This window comes from Canariomyces notabilis (genome assembly GCF_033297395.1).
Source record: "Canariomyces notabilis strain CBS 508.74 unplaced genomic scaffold N656scaffold_2, whole genome shotgun sequence".
Lineage (NCBI taxonomy): Eukaryota > Fungi > Ascomycota > Sordariomycetes > Sordariales > Chaetomiaceae > Canariomyces > Canariomyces notabilis.
Window position 1 is genome coordinate 1,999,111 of NW_027041824.1, and position 18,356 is coordinate 2,017,466.

The 18,356-nt window shown below is 56.9% G+C and overlaps 5 protein-coding genes across 5 annotated transcripts; 2 read left to right on the plus strand and 3 right to left on the minus strand.

Moving 5' to 3' along the window:
* Positions 1-265: 265 nt before the first annotated feature.
* Positions 266-5,868, minus strand: N656DRAFT_794962 (uncharacterized protein; the record flags this gene model as incomplete). The annotated part of the gene is made up of 4 exons (XM_064817367.1): positions 266-1,745; positions 1,800-2,009; positions 2,061-3,486; positions 3,561-5,868. The coding sequence occupies 4 exons, from the start codon at positions 5,866-5,868 to the stop codon at positions 266-268; spliced, it is 5,424 nt and encodes a 1,807-aa protein (XP_064674254.1).
* A 1,833-nt stretch (positions 5,869-7,701) lies between these two features.
* N656DRAFT_745963 (uncharacterized protein) lies at positions 7,702-11,156 on the plus strand. Its single transcript, XM_064812918.1, has 2 exons — positions 7,702-9,765; positions 9,830-11,156. Exons 1-2 carry the CDS (start codon positions 8,048-8,050, stop codon positions 10,818-10,820), a joined length of 2,709 nt encoding a protein of 902 aa, XP_064674255.1. The 5' UTR covers positions 7,702-8,047; the 3' UTR covers positions 10,821-11,156.
* Positions 10,997-13,402, minus strand: N656DRAFT_724295 (sorting nexin-4). The gene is made up of 2 exons (XM_064812535.1): positions 12,727-13,402; positions 10,997-12,663 (listed from the first exon to the last, which is right to left on the minus strand). Exons 1-2 carry the CDS (start codon positions 13,000-13,002, stop codon positions 11,452-11,454), a joined length of 1,488 nt encoding a protein of 495 aa, XP_064674256.1. The 5' UTR covers positions 13,003-13,402; the 3' UTR covers positions 10,997-11,451.
* A 518-nt stretch (positions 13,403-13,920) lies between these two features.
* N656DRAFT_794965 (LETM1-domain-containing protein) lies at positions 13,921-15,656 on the minus strand (the record flags this gene model as incomplete). Its single annotated transcript, XM_064817368.1, has 2 exons — positions 13,921-15,536; positions 15,596-15,656. 2 exons carry the CDS (start codon positions 15,654-15,656, stop codon positions 13,921-13,923), a joined length of 1,677 nt encoding a protein of 558 aa, XP_064674257.1.
* Positions 15,657-17,291: 1,635 nt separating this feature from the next.
* N656DRAFT_701009 (adenylate kinase) lies at positions 17,292-18,184 on the plus strand (the record flags this gene model as incomplete). The annotated part of the gene is made up of 2 exons (XM_064810913.1): positions 17,292-17,448; positions 17,517-18,184. 2 exons carry the CDS (start codon positions 17,292-17,294, stop codon positions 18,182-18,184), a joined length of 825 nt encoding a protein of 274 aa, XP_064674258.1.
* Positions 18,185-18,356: the final 172 nt, after the last annotated feature.

Sequence of the window (18,356 nt, forward strand, 5' to 3'; positions counted from 1 at the left end):
TAGTCTCTCTGTGTCTCTGTCGTTGAACAAAACAAAACAAGAATCATAACAAAAGATCAAATCCTCCTGCTTGAGAGTGAAGAAATGAGTTGCAGAAAGTCAGAAAGCGAGTTGAAATCCGAACCAGCAGTAGTCCCAACCCATCAAAAACCCGTCCAATTCATACATCCATCCAATCATCATCATTCCATCACGTCGTGCCATCTAAATATCATATCATCGTAACCCATCCATCCCCTATCGCCAAACCAACAACTTCCAGGACTCAACCAACCTTGGCCCCTCTCCTCAGGCTAATCAACCTCTTGATTCCCGAAACCTTCCCACCTGATCCCATCTCGTGTACATGTACATCCCCCCCACCACGACCACCAAAAGCCGCAATCTTTTCCCCGACTTCAACCCCAGCATCATGCGGCATGTCATCCATGTCCATGTCCATGTCCATGTCCATCATGTCCACATCCCCGTCCGCATCTCTGTCTGTTCCAACCACACCAGTAGCAGCGACAGCAGCCTGTTGGGCCTCTTCCCCTTCATACTCGTACCACAGCCGGGGCACAACCAGGCGGTAGGGCACGGTGCTCCCGCCGGGGTCGCGCGCGCTGATCTCCACGTTGAGCGTGACCTCCAACGCGCCGCGCAGGTCGACCGCGTACGCCTCGGCGCCGCCGCGCTTCCTCTGCTTAGCTGACAGGCCACCGGTCGGGACGCGGTGGAAGGAGAAGGATTTCAGCGGGGGCCCGACAGAGGGGTCCTGTTCCGAACCTTGGCCACCCGGGGGAAGGCCCGGCAAGGGCGGTACCGCGGCGGCAATGCCGCCGGACATGACGGCCGAGTTCTTTCCTCCTGGGTTTGCAGGGGTGGTTTGCGAGCGTTTGACGGCGGAAAAGAACCTCTCGTCGTCACGACCATATTCATGATTGCCGCCGTTGTGACCATAGTCATGTTCGTGAGCGTGATCGAAATAGTCGGTTCCTGTTCCCGCTGCCATACCGCCGCGCAAGCCAACACCACGACCGTGGCCTCGGCCGGCGTACGGCGTCTCTTCCACCTCCTCCTCTTCTTCCGTATCCGGGCCCCACTGCCCGTTGATGCCCCCGTCATCATTTCGCTTCGCACTGCTATTCCGCCGGCGGAACAAGCCGCCGAACCGGCCCGACACAGACGACCCCGACATGGTTCGCGTCAAGAGGCCTGGTTTTGGAGGAAGGGGCTTGCCTACCTCATCGGCACTGGCCACGCCGTCGCGGCGCGACAGTGATCGTAGGAGGCCCCCAGAGACGGGCGGATGGGTGCGATCTTTGCCCCCGGACCTGGAGAGCCGGCGGAAGAGGCCGCCGCTAAGACTCCGTCCCAGACCGCCGCCCGCGCTTGCGTAGCCTTGGGGAGAGCCGAGGGCCGCAACGTCGTATGCGGAATCGTCTGGCGTCGGGGGCGGCGTGTTACCTGGGACATACTCGCGGATGGCGCACCAGTTGCGGTGGGGAAGCAGGTTTTTGTTGTTGCGTGGTTTGCCGTCAACGCCATGCCCAAAGATGGGAATCATGGCCTCATCTGTCTCCTTGTCAAAGTGGTGCACTTTGTTGCGCTTGTTCAAAATGTCGGCCATCAGGTCGGGCGGCGGAGCGTTGACAATGGCTGACGAGATGACATTGGGGATATATCTGAAGTCCTTGTGCTTGGCGATGCCGAGCTTGGGATTCGAATAGAACTGCCCGATTGCTGCCAGGTGAACGTCGCCACTACGACTGGTTAGATCGGCCTGACATTCGCTTCCAGAGTTCGCCGACACTCACCTGAGGATGGTAACTCTGATCGACTTGTCCGCTGCCAGGTCCTGCAGATCTTCCACTAGAGTGCTGCGCTCGTGCTTGTGGTTCCTGGCAGTCCAATGGTCGTCCAAGTCATCAAGGACCTCCACGCCTCCATCAAAGCGGTTCAGCAGGCCGCTAAACATGCCCAACTTGCCGAGTGCCTTGATAGGATCCATGACCCGGGATGTCAGGCTAAAAAGCGGTTAGCCCAAGTCCCAAGTGGGGGGATGCAGCAAAACCTACATGTTCTCGAGCCATACGAGTCTGGGATACGCAACTGGCACTCCGAGTAAAACAAGTAAGTGCTCGACTTTGCCCTTGTCAATCTCACCATAACACCGATCCATGATCTTGGTCCATGTGTCTTGCCGGACAACCTCCTCACGCGTCCGTTCTGTCCGTGCGTCAACAGCGAGAAGAGCGACCTTATTGCCGAGGAACATGAACAAGCTACGGCTCAGCTCGTTGATGTACGGCCCAGGCCGGACACCGAGCGTCCAACTCGGTTCCGTCTTTTCTGTCTCCTCAACGACACTCTGATGCTGGAAGAGCATGTAGTATTTGAAAGCAACGTTGCCGAGTCCAGAGAAGACGGGAGAGTTCATAAAATGATGCGGATATGAGCCGAATCCGTCAATGATGTCGTGGTCGTCAAACATGTTGACCATGGGGATTTGCGAGTTGGCCATGCTGAACAATCCCTGGGAGAACCACATGGAGTAGCGCTCGAGGTAGAAGTTCTCGAGCTCGTCCTGCATCTCGGGGGTGAAGGGCGCGTTATGCTTGTGGAGAGGGTTCTTGATCATCAGCCAGTCCCTGAACAACTTGGTGTCCTGCATGCATCGGTCATTGTAGATTTGGTCGCCGCCCCCAATCATGACGTGAAACGGCTGGCTCTGGTGCGTGTTGAGCACGTCGCGCCACATCGGGTCAGGTCCACTGAATAGGTCGGAGTTGACGCTCATGCTGAACCCATTGCAGCTGTAGAACATGATATTCATGGTCTGACCTTTGGCTGGGACCCAGAAGCCCGTCGATGGGCCTCTGTTGATCCGATAGGCAATCCGCTGCTGCTTCTCTCGCAATTCTACTTCGATATTGAACCTCCAGAAGGTGTAACCGCGTTCAGCATGGAGCCTGAATCCGCGTACGTCTCTGTACTTGCCCGCCTTCTCGCCGTCAATCTCGGCTCGCTTTCTCCGGGCGGCGAAGGAGCCAGGGGGATCCACCACGCCCGCCGGCAGCGGGACCTCTGGCGGGCTTTTCGACTTCTCAAACAGGCCATCATCCGTTTCGTCCCTGGACAGGTCTTTGGACTCGTCGAGGTGGTCCACGGGTCTGACATACAGAGTCTCGCCTTTTCGGCCGAGTTTCGGATGGCATGCGATTGGGTCGACGTACTCGGCGGCCAGGGGCTCATCGCCTTGTATCTCCCGTGGAGGGGGAGGGAGTAGCTCAATTGGCTGGACAAACAGTCTCAACGTTGGGGCAATGTCATAAGACGAGTCAGCATCTGTCGTCACGATCATTATGGAGCCTCTCCAGATTTCACGATCGACAACAGCGCCGTTACGAGCTGATCGACTAGGCACCCTCTCATGGCGAATCCCGCAGAACCTCAGCAGGGGACCACACTTAAGGTAAAGGGGTGGCTTGAATCTGGTTGGAGCTGTGAAGATCAAAGTCAGCTAAGATCTCCTGCCAAAAGCCATATGATGCGACAAGAAGCGAGGGTCATTGTACAGGAGTACGGCAGCGGTTGTCGATGCAGGGCATCGTTACTAGACAGCATGAAGCGGGACAAACTGTCTTGGGAATCGCTCGCGTGTGACAGGCTGGGACTGAAAGTACGCAAGGCGTCCCATCGCCGAGCTCGAGCCTTGGCCCTTTTTGATGGGGGTGCGAGATGCTGGGGCTCAAACGGAAGACCGCCATCGACATCGCTTCCCGACAGCCGATGGAGGTCACCGCTCTGAATCTCTCCTATGTTGGGATACATGGCCTGTGGATTAGGGGTGCTCATACCATTTGTGTCATCATACTCCCCCTCGAATGCCTCTGCCTTCTTTGGCCGCGATGACATGCTGCTGGACCGCCTTCGAGATTGCGGCGCTTCCCACCAAGGCGTGTTTTTCTCGACTGCGGGCGGCACATCGTCAAGGTCGAGCAAGGCGCCTGAGAGCGACCCGACGGTCCCATGCTTCCATTCATCGAGATACGGCGTGGGTTTGAAGACGCCCTGGCCGGGCTGAAATTTGTCGCGGGCATGGTATATAAGATCAGACACGTGGTGCCTATCTTCGTCGGTTTCCCTGCCGCCTCTCTCGTCTCTATGCGGGGAGACGTGAGGAACTGCTCTGACTGTAGGACCACTGCTCATCCTGGCACCGGCAGTCCCAGAAACGGCAGCACGTTGTCCAGGGGCTCCGTTAGTTGCGGTCGTTTCAGTCGGAGCCCGGCCAAAAATTTGATCAGCCTTTCTTTGGCTGGGAGATTTGACCAATTTTTTGGTCGCGGGGGAAAAGTCCGGAGACTCGTCTCCCAAGTTGTAATAGTCGCTAACCGCACGTTCTTTGGGGGGGCGCTCAAATGGGACATGCTCAAGAGAATTGCCATGCCCATGGACACCAGGCGCGACAGACGTACCGAGTGTCGTCTTTGGGCTGCGACCAGCTGTTTCGCCCGAATTATATATCTCTTCCGATTCCGAAATCCTGTTGGGCCATGGGTCGTTTGGTGGCTTCTTCTTCAACTTGTTGTTGCTGGAACTCGTCGACGGGGCAGGCCCGTTGGCCATGGTGGCAGCGGCGGTGCCTTTAGTCGCAACTTCACTCAAACTATTAGGCAGTTTCACCTCATTCATTGCAGCATGCTCGCGGAAGCTGAGGTTGCGCTGCGGGATGCCAGATGGCTGTCCCGAGGGAACTGGGATACGTGACCCGGGGGCTGCGGTTTTCGGAGACCTCCCGCTAGCTGCGCTATAGTCCAGCACCTCCTCAGGAGGGCGCTGAGATATAGGGCTCGGCTGACTGGCGGGGGCCTGCGTTGACTTGGTGGATGTTACGGGAGTGACGGGTGCGTCCCCGGCTGCTATCGATGGGCGCCGCTCTCGGTGTCGCCCTTGCTGTGCCAGTGCACTTTTCTCTTTTTGTTGCACTGTCCCGTTCGCCGCGGCCTTCTGCCGGGCAGCCTTCTCCTGAGCAGCCCTCTCTGCAGCCTCGACGCGCGCCCGCTTTTCTTCCTTGGATACTTTATCGAAGGTCTCTTCAAGCTTCTGAAGCGGTGAGCGGTCCGGCGCGACGAATCTTGGCCGGTCAGTCGAATGGTGCGTCGAAGACCTCCTACTACTCCTCTGCAATGACTGTTCAGCGGCCGAAGTCCTGCGCTGACGGTCGTTGCTCGTCGACCCGTCTCTTCCGAGAATGGGATCCGTGTTGGCTCTCTGGGGCCGCGGCATCGCTGACTCGTCGAGCGTGTTCCGAGTCCGATCTAAGACGGGGTGATCTTCCTTTTGGCTGGCCGGTGTCGGCGCCTTGTAGTATTCTTCCGAATCCATTTGCTTGCTCGGTCGGCCAATACCCGGAGGCGAGACAGGGTTCGGATATTGCGTTGCTCCGCCGCTGACGGGCGGATACTTGTAGCTCAATGGGGGAGCTCGCGGCACGTCCGGGGCGGCGGGAGGTGCTGGACCAGCTACGGTGACATACTCGTCGTTTTGCTCCTGGTTGCGGCTCCTCCGTCGGCGACGGTTCTCGAGCAACTCAGGGGGGTACTGGTTGGCGCCGTAGGGTAGCGATGGGGGACGAGGAGCTAGTCCCTGGCCCTGGAAGCTCGAAGCAGTTGGCGACGCGAAGGGACTCATGGTTGAATCGGTGGGTGCATCGGATTTTGTAGTTTGCACCGAGACGCGATTCGACCTGGCTTGTCCCTGGCTGGGAGGGTCCAATGACTGACGGCGTTCTGGCGGAGGGATCTGGTCATCGGACAAGCGGCGAGCTCTGGTTTGGCCCGCCCTGGGGCCTGGGAGGTGGCCCCAGTAGGGAGTCGACATGTCTGCCCGTTGGGTTTTGTGCAAGGCGTAAATTCGATCTGGGGCGACGTCTGGCTGTCTCACTTGGGCTTCTGGCGGGGTGGGCTGACCGCTCCTCGAGTGTCGGCTGTGTGCTCAGTGTGCTCAGTGCTCGGCGTTTGAATATGATGATTCGTCCACGAGCCATCTGCGTGCGGGATCCGGCCCATCAGCTTCGCCAATGCTCTGCAGACACATGCACAATCAGGCTCGAGCAGCCCTGACCACCTCACCAAGGGGCCATTTGCCAGTTATACTGAGATAGAGACGGGAAACTACTCCGTGCACTTTGATGGATATGGTAAAAAAGATGGCGGGATGGCTTAGGCCGGGGTCATCCTGGCGGCGGGAAGCTGACTGGGCTCAGTGGGCTGGGGAAGCTTGGGTGGAGTGTGGAAGGATCTGTGGTCTTGGCGCGGTTGGGCTTGGCCTTGGAGTTCCAGTGGGCAGCGACTGCCAGAGCCGATGAAATCGTTCGCTAGCTGGCCACACACCCACATCATGGGCTTCTAGACAGGGGTTCACAACCTGGAAAAAGACACAAAAAATGAAAAGGCGGGAAACACCCGCTGCTCGCTTGATGAGCCTTGTCACCTCAAGCTAACCCGGCCCGTTAGCTGACCTCACTCCAGCTTGTTTAGTTGGGGCCTTTTGCGGTTCCCAGTTTGCCAGGAACCCGAAATGCTGATGGCTGGTGACCATCCAATGCAGCTGGATGATGCCAGGAACAGCAGTTGAGATGAACTGAAGCCCTGCATGTCCCGGCGATCTCAGTTCAGATGAGTCCGTGTCCTGCCGACTCTGATTTGCAGGATACGCGCAAAGTCGAGCCCGTTTGCATGCTGAGGTGCCTTCTGGGACCTGCACAAGAACCACAGAGTTCGCAACTCGGAAGTGATGGTCCATCTAAGGTGAAAGATTGGATGATTCAATGATTGCTCGCTCTTTACTTTGCAGTTACCTTGAGACTAGACGAACATATATTCCCTGACGGAGCAATGTCAACTCGAAGTGAGACAGTTGTTGAGAGGCTAAACCACTACATACACCACTAGTCAGTCAAATACATTGATAACTCTATTCATACTCCGTTGCCACCCTCTCTATGTCCGGGAAGATTGAGCTCAATTCAGGCCTTGGTCAAAATCCTTAGGCAACATTCAATCACCCTTGACATAGAGACCTTTCTCTTCAACACCTTGTTAACTCTCCGTAGATGAGGCAAGAAACTAAAGTCAGAACATCGTGACAGGGAGAGCTGATGCTTCAAACACCTTATGGTACTGTACTGTACAAACAGTGACAACTGCAGTGGTCTGTTGGCTCGTATTTATCTTTCTCTTTATGTAGTAAGTTGAACCATGGAGATAGATCGGCAAATTAACTTAAATGCAAGCAAAGAGATTGTCTATCATGGCATATAACTTACCAGACTTAGAATAACGGCGCATACCCACAGTCCCCCGTTGCTGTTGGACTTGGAATTGGTCAACGATCATCGACCAGGAGGCCGCTTGGCAGGCCGTTTCAGTTCGATTTCCTTTTTTATCGCAAGTGCCAGGATGTGACAAAGGCAATTCGAGACCCCACTTTTCATCGGCACCGCAAACGATTGGTTCCCGGCCCACAGTGGCTGACTAGACCTTTGAGCACTGAGCTTTGAGGAGTGCTAAGCCAGGCCCAGACCCTCTTTGTGAAAGTGGCACAAGCGGCCAAATTGCTGTTATTACGACGACGCTGCACAGGGTAAGATCAACCTGCGAAAGGCGTCAACAATCCTCGAGGCCACCTCTCCACCCCAACGAGTAAGATCCCATCGTCCCTACCAGCTGGAGGTAGAAAGGGGAATACTTTCACGCAATCCGCGTTTGCGAAAACCTGCATCTACCTACGGCTGATCTTGCTCAAAGTTTCGAAACAGCCGGCTCTCATTTCGTGGGTGATCCCCGGAGTTGCCACACTACGCCTGAGTCGACTGCGTTGCAAGCCCCTGATGCAGCTTCTGTCTAACACAACCTTTCCTCGATAAGTCCAACGACAAGATTTCGGTTGCGAATCCTTTCGTCTCGCTTCCCATACATGCTTTCCACCGCAACCTCTTAGCGCCCTATCCCGTTCCGGGCTTCGACAACGTGGCCCGAGAGTACGATTGCCGGAAACGATGAAGATCTCGTCCGCCGCGACGCTCCTCGGGTTTGCCGCGCTCGCGATAGCATCCCGCATTGTTCCACGAAATTGGGATGCAAATGACTACTATGTTCTTCATCTCGATGCAGACACGGCCCCTCACGAAGTAGCCAGGAGTCTCGGGCTATCCCACGAGGGTCCTCTTGGCGAACTCAAAGACCATCACGTCTTTGTCGCCAAAAAGTCGGAACACGATGTCGTGAAGCGGGAACTGACTGCGAGGCGAAAGAGGCGGTCGCTTGGCGAGAGGCATGTCCTGGATGGCGTCCTCTTTTCCGAGAAACAAAAGTTGCGTAAACCATGGGAGAAGCGCATCATACCGCCACGACAGGGTCCCGTGTCTTTGATGAGCGGCTCCAGAGCGCAACCGGCTGCGGTTGAGGCGCAGAAGCAGCTGGCTCGAACACTGGACATTACGGACCCCATCTTCCACGAACAGTGGCATCTTTTCAACACGGTCGAGGTCGGCCACGACGTGAATGTCTCGGCGGTATGGCTGCAGGGGATCACTGGCAAAAATGCCACTGTCGCCATAGTTGACGACGGCCTGGACATGTACAGCGACGACCTTAGGGACAACTACTATGCAGAGGGGTCTTACGACTTTAATGACAAGACCGAAGAGCCAAGGCCGCGTCTGTCAGATGACAGGCACGGTACCCGGTGTGCCGGCGAGGTCTCGGCCGTGAAAAACAACGTTTGTGGCGTGGGGGTGGCCTACAATTCAAAGATCGCCGGCCTGCGCATCTTGTCCAAGATGATCTCAGATGCTGACGAGGCCGTGGCTATGAACTACGACTTCCAGCATAACCAGATCTACTCGTGCTCGTGGGGTCCTCCGGACGATGGACGTAGCATGGACGCCCCTGGCATCCTTATCCGCCGGGCCATGCTGAATGCGGTGCAGAACGGTCGTAATGGACTCGGGTCCATCTACGTTTTCGCCAGCGGCAACGGAGCCCAGCACGACGACAACTGCAACTTTGACGGATACACCAACAGCATCTACAGCATCACCGTCGGCGCCATCGACAGGAAGGGCCAACACCCGTACTACTCGGAGAAGTGCTCGGCGAGCTTGGTCGTCACCTACTCCAGCGGTGCCGGTGACGCCATCCACACGACCGACGTCGGCCAGAATTCGTGCTCCAATACCCACGGCGGCACCTCGGCCGCGGCACCGCTCGCAGCCGGCATCTTTGCTCTCGTCCTGCAGGTGCGGCCGGACCTGTCGTGGCGAGACATGCAGTATCTTGCCATGATGACAGCCGTGCCCGTCAACCTGGACACGGGCGAATGGCAGGACACTGCAATTGGCAAAAAGTACAGTCACACATTTGCATATGGTAAGCTCGATAGCTACGCCATTGTTGAGGCCGCCAAGACGTGGAAGAATGTAAAACCGCAGGCTTGGTTCTTCTCTCCCTGGATCCACGTCAACGAGCGCATCCCCCAAGGTGACCAGGGAATTGCCGTCAGCTTTGAAGTTACCGAGGACATGCTGAAGGAGGCCAATTTGGAGCGTATTGAGCATATCACCGTCACCATGAATGTCGAGCATGGCCGGCGCGGCGATCTCAGCGTTGACCTGATCAGCCCTGAGAAGGTGATCAGCCACCTCTCAGTCACTCGCAAGGACGACGAATCACCCAACGGCTACAACGATTGGACGTTTATGAGCGTGGTCCACTGGTAAGCTATTTATCTCGGCATCTTCCGCTGTGACTAGTTCTCTCCAAGCTAACAATCAACACAGGGGCGAAAAGGGCATTGGCAATTGGACCATCATCGTCAAAGACACAAACGTCAACAGGTTCACAGGCGTCTTCGTCGACTGGCACCTTAAGCTGTGGGGCGAGAGTCGCGACCCCTCCAAGACCAAGCTGCTCCCAATGCCGACCGAGGAAGATGACAATGACCATGCGGTGATAGCCACGACCACGCTCCCTGCCACCACGACCATCCTTCCCACCTCCAACCCGGCTAGCACAGACTCGGGCGTAGCCGTCGTCCCGTCAGACCATCCTACCCGTCCGGTCAATAGCAAGCCTACCGAGTCCCAGTCCATCGGCTTCGACGATCAACAACAGCAGCAGGAAGAGGAGGAAACCGCTCCCCCGCAACCCTCCCAGTCGGCGCCGCCAAAGAGCAACTGGCTGCCCTCCTTCCTCCCGACCTTTGGCGTCTCGGCCGCCACCCAGCTTTGGATCTACGGCTCGCTCGTGCTGATCCTCCTCTTCTGCTCCGGCCTCGGCATCTACCTCTGGCTTGCCCGCCGCAGACGCCTGCGCAACAACCCTCGCAACAATTACGAGTTTGAGCTTCTCGACGAGGACGAGGTCGAGGGCTTGGCGGCCGCCGGAGGCCCCAACAGCGAGAAGCGCGGTGGCGCCGGTGCTGGTGGTCTTGTTGCTGGTCGTGAAGGCAGGGTCGGCGGCAGGAAGAAGACGCGCGGCGGCGAGCTGTACGATGCCTTCGCCGGCGGCAGCGACGACGAGCTTGATGACCTTGACAGCGAAGACGACTTTGGCGGGCGCGACGACAATGTCGTCAGCGTCTATAGGGACCAGCCCTCCGCGTCCGGGTCCGGGTCTGCGTCGGATGACGGATCCCCGATCCGGTTGAGCGAGAAGTTACCTGGTCATCGGCTGGGCAGTGACGAGGATGAGCATCACGTTGTGGGGGACGATGAGGACGACGATGATGATGACGTGGCCGGTGACCACGCAGCAAGGCCGCTTCGGTAAACTGTCAACCTTTCTATTTTCACCATCATTGCCGCTTTGGAAGGCAGAGGTGCCAGCTAGCGCTCGTGTCTTGCTTCGCTGGTGAACGGGTTCGTATTTGGGTTTGCCAGTTATTTGAGGTTAAATAGATTTATCTGTACAAAGGGTTCTTCTACTGGCGCAGGACGGTTTTGTTGCTGTTTGAAGGTTCTGGATATTGTCTAGCAGCTAGCTTTTTAGTGTGCATACTAGCCAGGTATAACGCATGACATTTCGGAGAAGCAAAGTCAATTCCCGGCTTTTCAAGACTGATGGGTTCTTCAACTAGCCTGTCCAGCTTTGTTATGATGGTTCCCTCTAACCCAGCGCAATCAAGAGCAATGCTCCCAACCAGCAACAACCAAGCGCCTGATTAAAGGTACAGAAGGGGGGTAAAGAACCTCACCCCTTTGAGAGATGATTTGACTGATCAAGCACCGGTCACCCTTCATAGACCAGCAGTCCTCCTCCCTCCCAGACACTTACAAACAACCTAAGCAGCAACATGCGTCCACTCCCCGTCCTCCTCCCCATCCGGTACAAGCGTGAGCGGCCGCCTGCTACTACTACCACTAGTACCTTCGGGGTCCTCCTGATCCTGCCCACTGGCGCCCTACGCCGGGAGCACCACGCCCTCCTTCTCCATCTCCTTGACGTAGGCCTCCCAGACGTCGATGATGCCCGAGTAGAAATCAATGTGGGCATCAACGAGCCCACCAAACTGGCGCTTGAACTCGACGCGCTTGATCCACTCAAACGAGTCGACCTCTCTAATGACCTGATCAGCAAATTGGTCCGCCTCAATGCGCGCGGACTCGACCTCCCTGGTGAGCTCGTCGATGCGCAGCTCGAGCTTGCGCTGGCGGTCGCGCCGCGCCTGCTCGTGGTCGACGCCCCGCACGTCCTCGAGCTTGGAGCGTATGAAACCCCCGGCCCCGCCCAGCGCCGACGCCGCCGCGCCGCCGTAGCCGCCGCCGTAGCCCCCGTGGGCCCCATGGCCCCCGTGCGCCAGCGAGTCCCGGTCGGCCGTCGCCTTGTTGAGGTACTCGGTCAGCTGCTCGTAGTCGACCTGTTTCTGCTCGCGCGCCTTGAGCAGGCTCTTGAGCGCGCTACTGTACGCCACCATGTCGCGCAACGAGCCCAGGTAGTCCTGGTCTGTGTGGTCTTTGAGCTTCTTGAGCCCCGCGGCCGTGTCCTCGACCGACGCGGCAAAGGCGTGCACGGCGGCTTCGACGCCCGGCTCGAGCGTGATAAGCTTCTGGAACTGCTCGGCCAGGTCCTTCAGGTCCGTCTCGAGGTCAGCCTCACGGCGGGCCACGCGGGCGACCACCTTTTCAACGTGGTTGAGATCCTCGTCGAGCTTGTCGCTCTTTTCCTTGATCTCGATGAAGCGCCGGTCCGGCTTGACGACCTTGGTGAAGGCGTTCATGAGGCTGTCTGCGAAGCTGTCAAACACGCCCGGTGTCGACGACTGTCCCGGGTCGGGACTCCCCGGGCTGGCGGGACCAAGACCGCCCCTCGCAGTCCGGCTGCGCATGGTGGCGTTCCAGTCGTGGCTCTCGAGAAAGGTATGGAGGATGCTCGTGCGACGCAGCGTCGGGTGTAGGGCAAGGCGTGAAAGGAAGCGCTGTAGCGAGTAGGCCCGGCGCGCCGTGAAATCGGGCCCGAACCGGTCCCCCCGGACGTACTCCATCCGCTGCTTGTCCGGGAGCGGCGGGACAGCGCACCCCTGGTAGTCGCGCATGAGGACTTTGTAGAGGAAGACAAAGTCGGTGAAGCGTCGGCGGACGGAGGTCGTTGGCCGCTGGAAGTCGGGAAAGGTGGTCTGCATGGGGAGAAGAGAGACGGTCAGTTCACGTTAGGCTGCCGGGACAGCAAGGAAACCCACGGTGGTCGTAATTAGATATGAAACATAAGCGTCCTTGGTGCCGTCATTCTCCTTGTGTGGGTCCGATACAACGCACTCGAGTATCTCGCCGCCGACATGGCTGGCATCGTAATGCCCCTTGGGCGACCCCGCCTTGTTGCCATCGTGCCTGCTCTTGGAGTACTCTGGGCTCTGCGGGCTTCTGTGGGAGGCGGATGTGCTCGGCCCTGCAGAATCCCGATTCTGCTCGCTGTTCCACGAGATGTTGGAAAAATTGTCCTGGTCGATGACGGCCATGGTGTCGGGCCCGGGAGGGGTCGGCAGGCGGACCAGGCTGCGCGCCGCCGGGGGGCAAATCGGTCAACTCGTACTTGGTTACTAGAAGGTTTTGCACGGTGCCAATACAAGCTGAGTTGTAACCAAAATGAGCTGTCGGTCCGTATATTCGAACTTGTCGATCCAGGTCAAGATGGTTGTTGTGGATCTGGTTTGGATTGAATGATGAGTGAGGATGGACTGCCTAGGTCGCTTTGCTCGTCCTGGCTGACGTAGGTAGGATGGTGGGGCGCGCTTGACGGCCGTGGCCCGATGACCGCCCGGGCCAAGCTCTCGTGGTTCTCCAGAGTACGGATATCCGTACTAGTATCGCAGTTACAGTGTCAAGACTCGGCGCATGTAGCGCGTAAGTCTTGATTGTAGTTCTCACTACAGTATTGGAGTATGAGTATAAATTACCATTAGCTGACAATGTGTGAGGAACAATTCAGACCTTCATGGTTGTCTTTTGCTCCTGCACACTGCTACCAGTTGCACACTCCTTGCTCTAGGTACCGGTAGTTATCCTTATCGGACGTTGAGTTGAAGACGCTCCTCAATTCAAGCCACTTATACCCTCTCCATTCGGCTTCGAAAACATCACCACATACTCAGTAACTTCTAGTAGGTTGGGAGATTTATATACTAATTGGAGCGGATCATCACCACTTATAACGTGTTGAGTTGTGGTGGTCTATGGCTACCTGCCCAACAGGATTAGAGGCATCCCAGATCTAAACTTCTGAATAATCCATCGGGCCAGGTCGCTGGCTGCGCTGTCTATACCTGTAGAAGCTTCACCGCACCGCGATGTAATCTTCTTGAACATCACACAAAAGAGAAACAAAGATTGTATGTGCACAATAGCACGGTATTGTTACAGCACGACCTCTCATCCGCTCACTTGTCGCTGGACTTCAGCACCTCCGTCCTTTGTTGTTGCTGTATCCTCGAAGCCTCGAGCTGGTCCTTCTCTGCATCCGCCGCCTCGGTGACCTGCGCCTTCTCGACGCCTTCCAATTCGGCCTGAGCCTGCCTCTCCTCCTTTTCCTCGTCAATGTCTTCAGTATCACGCGGCGAGGCAAACCCTGTCTTCTGGTTCTCCTCGTCCTGCTCCAACTCTTCGCCAATCAACTCCTCTTGCTCCTTGAGGACCTCGAGACGCTGCTTGTTGGTGGCCGCGCCCTCAGCGTTGTGCACCTCAAGCTCAATTTCGTGGAAAAGCTCTTCGGGGATCGACGACAGTACGCCTGTCAGCGCCTCAATCTGGCCCGAAACACCCTCTTCCGTCGACGTTTGGCCGTACATGTAGGCATTACTGAGCACAAGCAGTGTTGACGGCACGCCATGGCGAAGTCGCAGGTCCAGCCAGGTTTGGAGATCCTCCCGTAACCTAGCTGGCGAAACACCGTGGCTCTTGATCCCGCGGCTGGCGCAGGCCACCTGGAGCTCCGAGACCGTGAGGCTGTCGACGCCCTCGTAGCTGATGGCACGGTCGTCACGCTTGATCTGCCGCATGCGGTGGCGGATCTGGTATCGCAGCATCATGTCCGTGCCAAAAGTGTTTAGGTTCAGGTACCTGCACATGGACACAAGCTGCGGGCGCGACAGGTTGTCGAGCGTGAGATCGTCCTTGAAGATCTGGCAGACCTTGATCACGTCCTCGGCAGTCGGCTTCTCCCCGGTAGAGCGGAGCTTCCGGAAGAAGGTGGCAAACTCCTCTTTCTGCGCCGTGGCCTGGGTTAAAGGAAGGCCAGTCTCCTTCAGGGTCTGGCGAAGGAAATCGCTAACTTCCTTGCGCGTGGCCCGGAGCGTCGACGCCTTCTTGTCCTTGGACGTTTGTCCTTCGTATGTGCTGGGGAGCATATTGGGGAAGAGCTTGAGCGCCACCGGGAGCAGAAGCTCGGCAAATGGCACAATGACAAAGACAGAGAAAGGTACTAGCCGGCCGAGATCCTGAACCGTGCGCTTGAGCTGCCGGTTCTCTCTCCGAGTGAGCTCGTATCCGGCAGCCATCTTCAGCGCAAGCCGCGTGCTAATCTTGACCTCGGCCGCCAGCAGCTTGGTGCCATCCCAGTAATGTTGCGCTTCTTTTTTGATCTTTTGCACGAGCGTCAGCTTCTTCTCTTTCTCGCCTTCAGCCTTCTCAGCCGCAACCTCCTTCGCAGAAGCGAGCTGGGTGAGGGACGCCCGTGAGTCGACGGCCAATTCCGCAACGCTCTTAGCAGCTTCCTTCGCCGCGGCCTTGCTGGAGTCAGCCTTGCTAGGCTCGGCTTTCGCGGCGGGCTTGGCGGCGTTGGTAGGTTCTTTCGGAAGAGGTTTCTTAGCCTCCTCCGGATTGAATCCTGGTGGCGGGGCTCCGGGAGGTCCTCCATGAGTGGTGGTCCCAGGGGTGGTTGTCAGGCTCCGAAGAGGAATGAGCAGGGCAGTGGTGGGGCTGTTGAGCCCCAGCTGCTGCGCATTGCGTGCTAAATGGATTGAGGTGGCAAGGAGAGCAGACCTGGGCATCGCGCGGCCTATACAGGTTTCGTTAGCTAGGGACCTTTAAGCATGAAATCCGGAGAAGAGGACGCACCGGCGCCGAGGAATGGGTTGACGACTAGCGCCCGACGTGCGACTCTTGTCGAGGCGCTCATGGCGGCGATTGTCCGAGCAGATCAGGCTGTACAAGAGCGTGCAGTGGCAGCCAGTATTCCCACTTCCGTTCTTGACAAGGCAACCAGGCTCTGCTCGAGGGGGAGATGCTTCGCCGATGCGTATGTGCGAGATGTCGGGCTTAGGTTGCCGCTGATACAAGCGGAAAATGGGCGCCTGATGGGTTCGACTGAACAAAACCGGAATTGTCGGATTCGGCGAGAGACTGCGTGGCCGAGCTGACAGGTGTATTGCAGATTGTCCAGAAGAATCTAGCGGTGCTTATTGTAATTGTCTGGACGATCGTAGAGAAACAAAGAGTACAGTCGTTAGAACCCGCTTTGGTGGATCGGGTCGATGATGCATCCAAGTTCGAAAGGGGTGACGCCAAACCCGCTGTTTCAATGCTGCAGGTTCAGGTTCCAAGAGCCTCCAGAAGCCTCCCCCCACCAGTTGCCCCCAATGGCCCGAGCCGGCTGGCGAGTCAGGACTGAGGGCGTGTCAATCACGTGATTGCATACAAACTAAGGTAGTTGGTGTGCAAATACTGTCGGTTACTTGTACGTTTACGGATGCCCGGAGTGGACATGGACTCGACTCGGGCTCGGCTCGGAACAATGGACTTGACGCATCAGCGAATTGCCCGAAGACAACAACATAGCGCCGCCAGAAACGTGCATGTCGGGCCTTGTCGGGTTGGGCATGGAATTGAGGTAGAGTTGTGATGTGTACCTTAGGTATGTACAGTAGGGTCTGGTCCTGCCGACATGTTCAGGCCCTGTCGCCACCTTCTGAGAACGTTACCTATCAAACCGCCGCTTACCTAGAGCGCTTATTACGGAGTACACACAGTTAAGTTACATACCTAGGTTGAAGTTGTTCGAGATCTGATCAAAGGGCCGTGCCATGGTCCCGAGTCCTGATGCTCAATTGCTTTAGCAGTTATACTAGCACTGTTCAGGGCCAGGCACACCTCTTCAGAATTCAGATGGCTTCTAGCCAGGCACAAGATTGGGAGCCCGTTTGTAAGCCTTTTTTCTACGTTCAGACCCCAAATCTCTCGGGCCCGTCCCTTGTTTTCTGCAATTGATGAATCGAGCCCTTCCCGATCCGGGGTGCCCAGAGGTCCACTGGGAGGCGATATCGGGGTTTCCAGGTTTCGGGGAACCAACTCAACAAAAAGCTGGGCGGAATTTTGATGAGGATGACCACATAACAACAGATATGTGGCTTTCTGCGAATCATCCGTGAAATCCCGGAGCCACGCAAATGCAATAAGCTCCATATGTTTCAATCCCAATTGTCCTCCTTATTATGAGATCATGATACTTTGACAATGTGTTAACTTACAAGTTACAGAGCTTACCAAGCGATGCCAAGCATGGCGTTCTGCTAGCTTTCTCGGTCCACGGTTGTGCATGTCTAGAAATTAACTTTACGTCGGGTGCCGATCGAACCTGCCCCGCACTCCGATCCCGTCCGCGAGTCTGCGACAGCTTGCGCGTACGTACCACGGTATTTTAGTAGTGTACAGTACCTTACATGGCGGGCTCTGGTGGTCCCGTCTTGACACTTGCTCTCCAACGTCTTTACCCCTATCCAATTCACGCGCAGTCCCAGCTTCCTACCTGCGTACTATGCGACTCCGCAAAGCCGCCCGAGTCATTCTTGTAGGGGCGCCCGGAGTGGGCAAAGGGACACAGTCGGAACGCTTGCTTCAGCGGTTCCCACAACTATCGTCCATCAGCTCTGGGGATCTGCTTCGGCACAATGTTAAGCAGCGGACACCTCTCGGTTCGTAGCCAATTGATCTCAACATAAAGTCTATTTCTGTCTTGCACGGTGTTAACATGGCGGCGCAGGAATTAAAGTCGAGAGCACGATGAAGTCTGGAGGGCTGGTACCCGACGACCTCATCCTCCGACTCATCAGCAACGAGCTCCAACAGCGCGGGTGGATCTCGTCAGGGCACCCTTCTGGTAATGTCATGACGCTCGCGTCTTCCGCCGCCGCTACGGCCGACGGCGAACCGTTCGACAACAACGACGCCGAAGTTGCCGCCTTCATCTCGTCGCCGGCCCATGTGCACGGCTACCCGCAACTCCAAGCGTCCGAGGATCCCTCTGCCTCGTTCATACTCGACGGGTTCCCCCGCACGGCGGCACAAGCCGACCGGCTTGACGAGATCGTGCCTGTCAACCTAGCCGTGTCGATCAGGACGCCGCTCGACGTCATAATAGAGCGGATATCCGGGCGCTGGGTGCACGAACCCTCCGGGAGGGTGTACAACACAACGTTCAATCCGCCCAAGGTCCCCGGCCGCGACGACGTCACGGGCGAGCCGTTGGTGCGCAGATCCGACGATAGCGAAGATGTGTACCGCACGAGGTGGAAGAAGTTTCAGGAAACTAGCGAGCCACTACTAGAACACTATGCCCGCAAGGGCGTGCTATGGGAAGTCGAGGGCATGAGCAGCGACGAGATATCACCCAAGCTTTTCCGCGAGTTTGAGCGCCGGTTTGTCGAATAGGCCTGTGTTTTTGGTATTAGTGGTCGGGGGCGTGGAGCATTGTGATCGATACCTTCAACAACGGTAGAGAAGTTATGGGAATTGTTGTTTCAAGGCGCCAGGAGTTGACGGGAAAGCAGGCAAAGACTACGGCTCTGGCCTCGGCGTTTTGGTTTCTTTGACAACCCGGCTT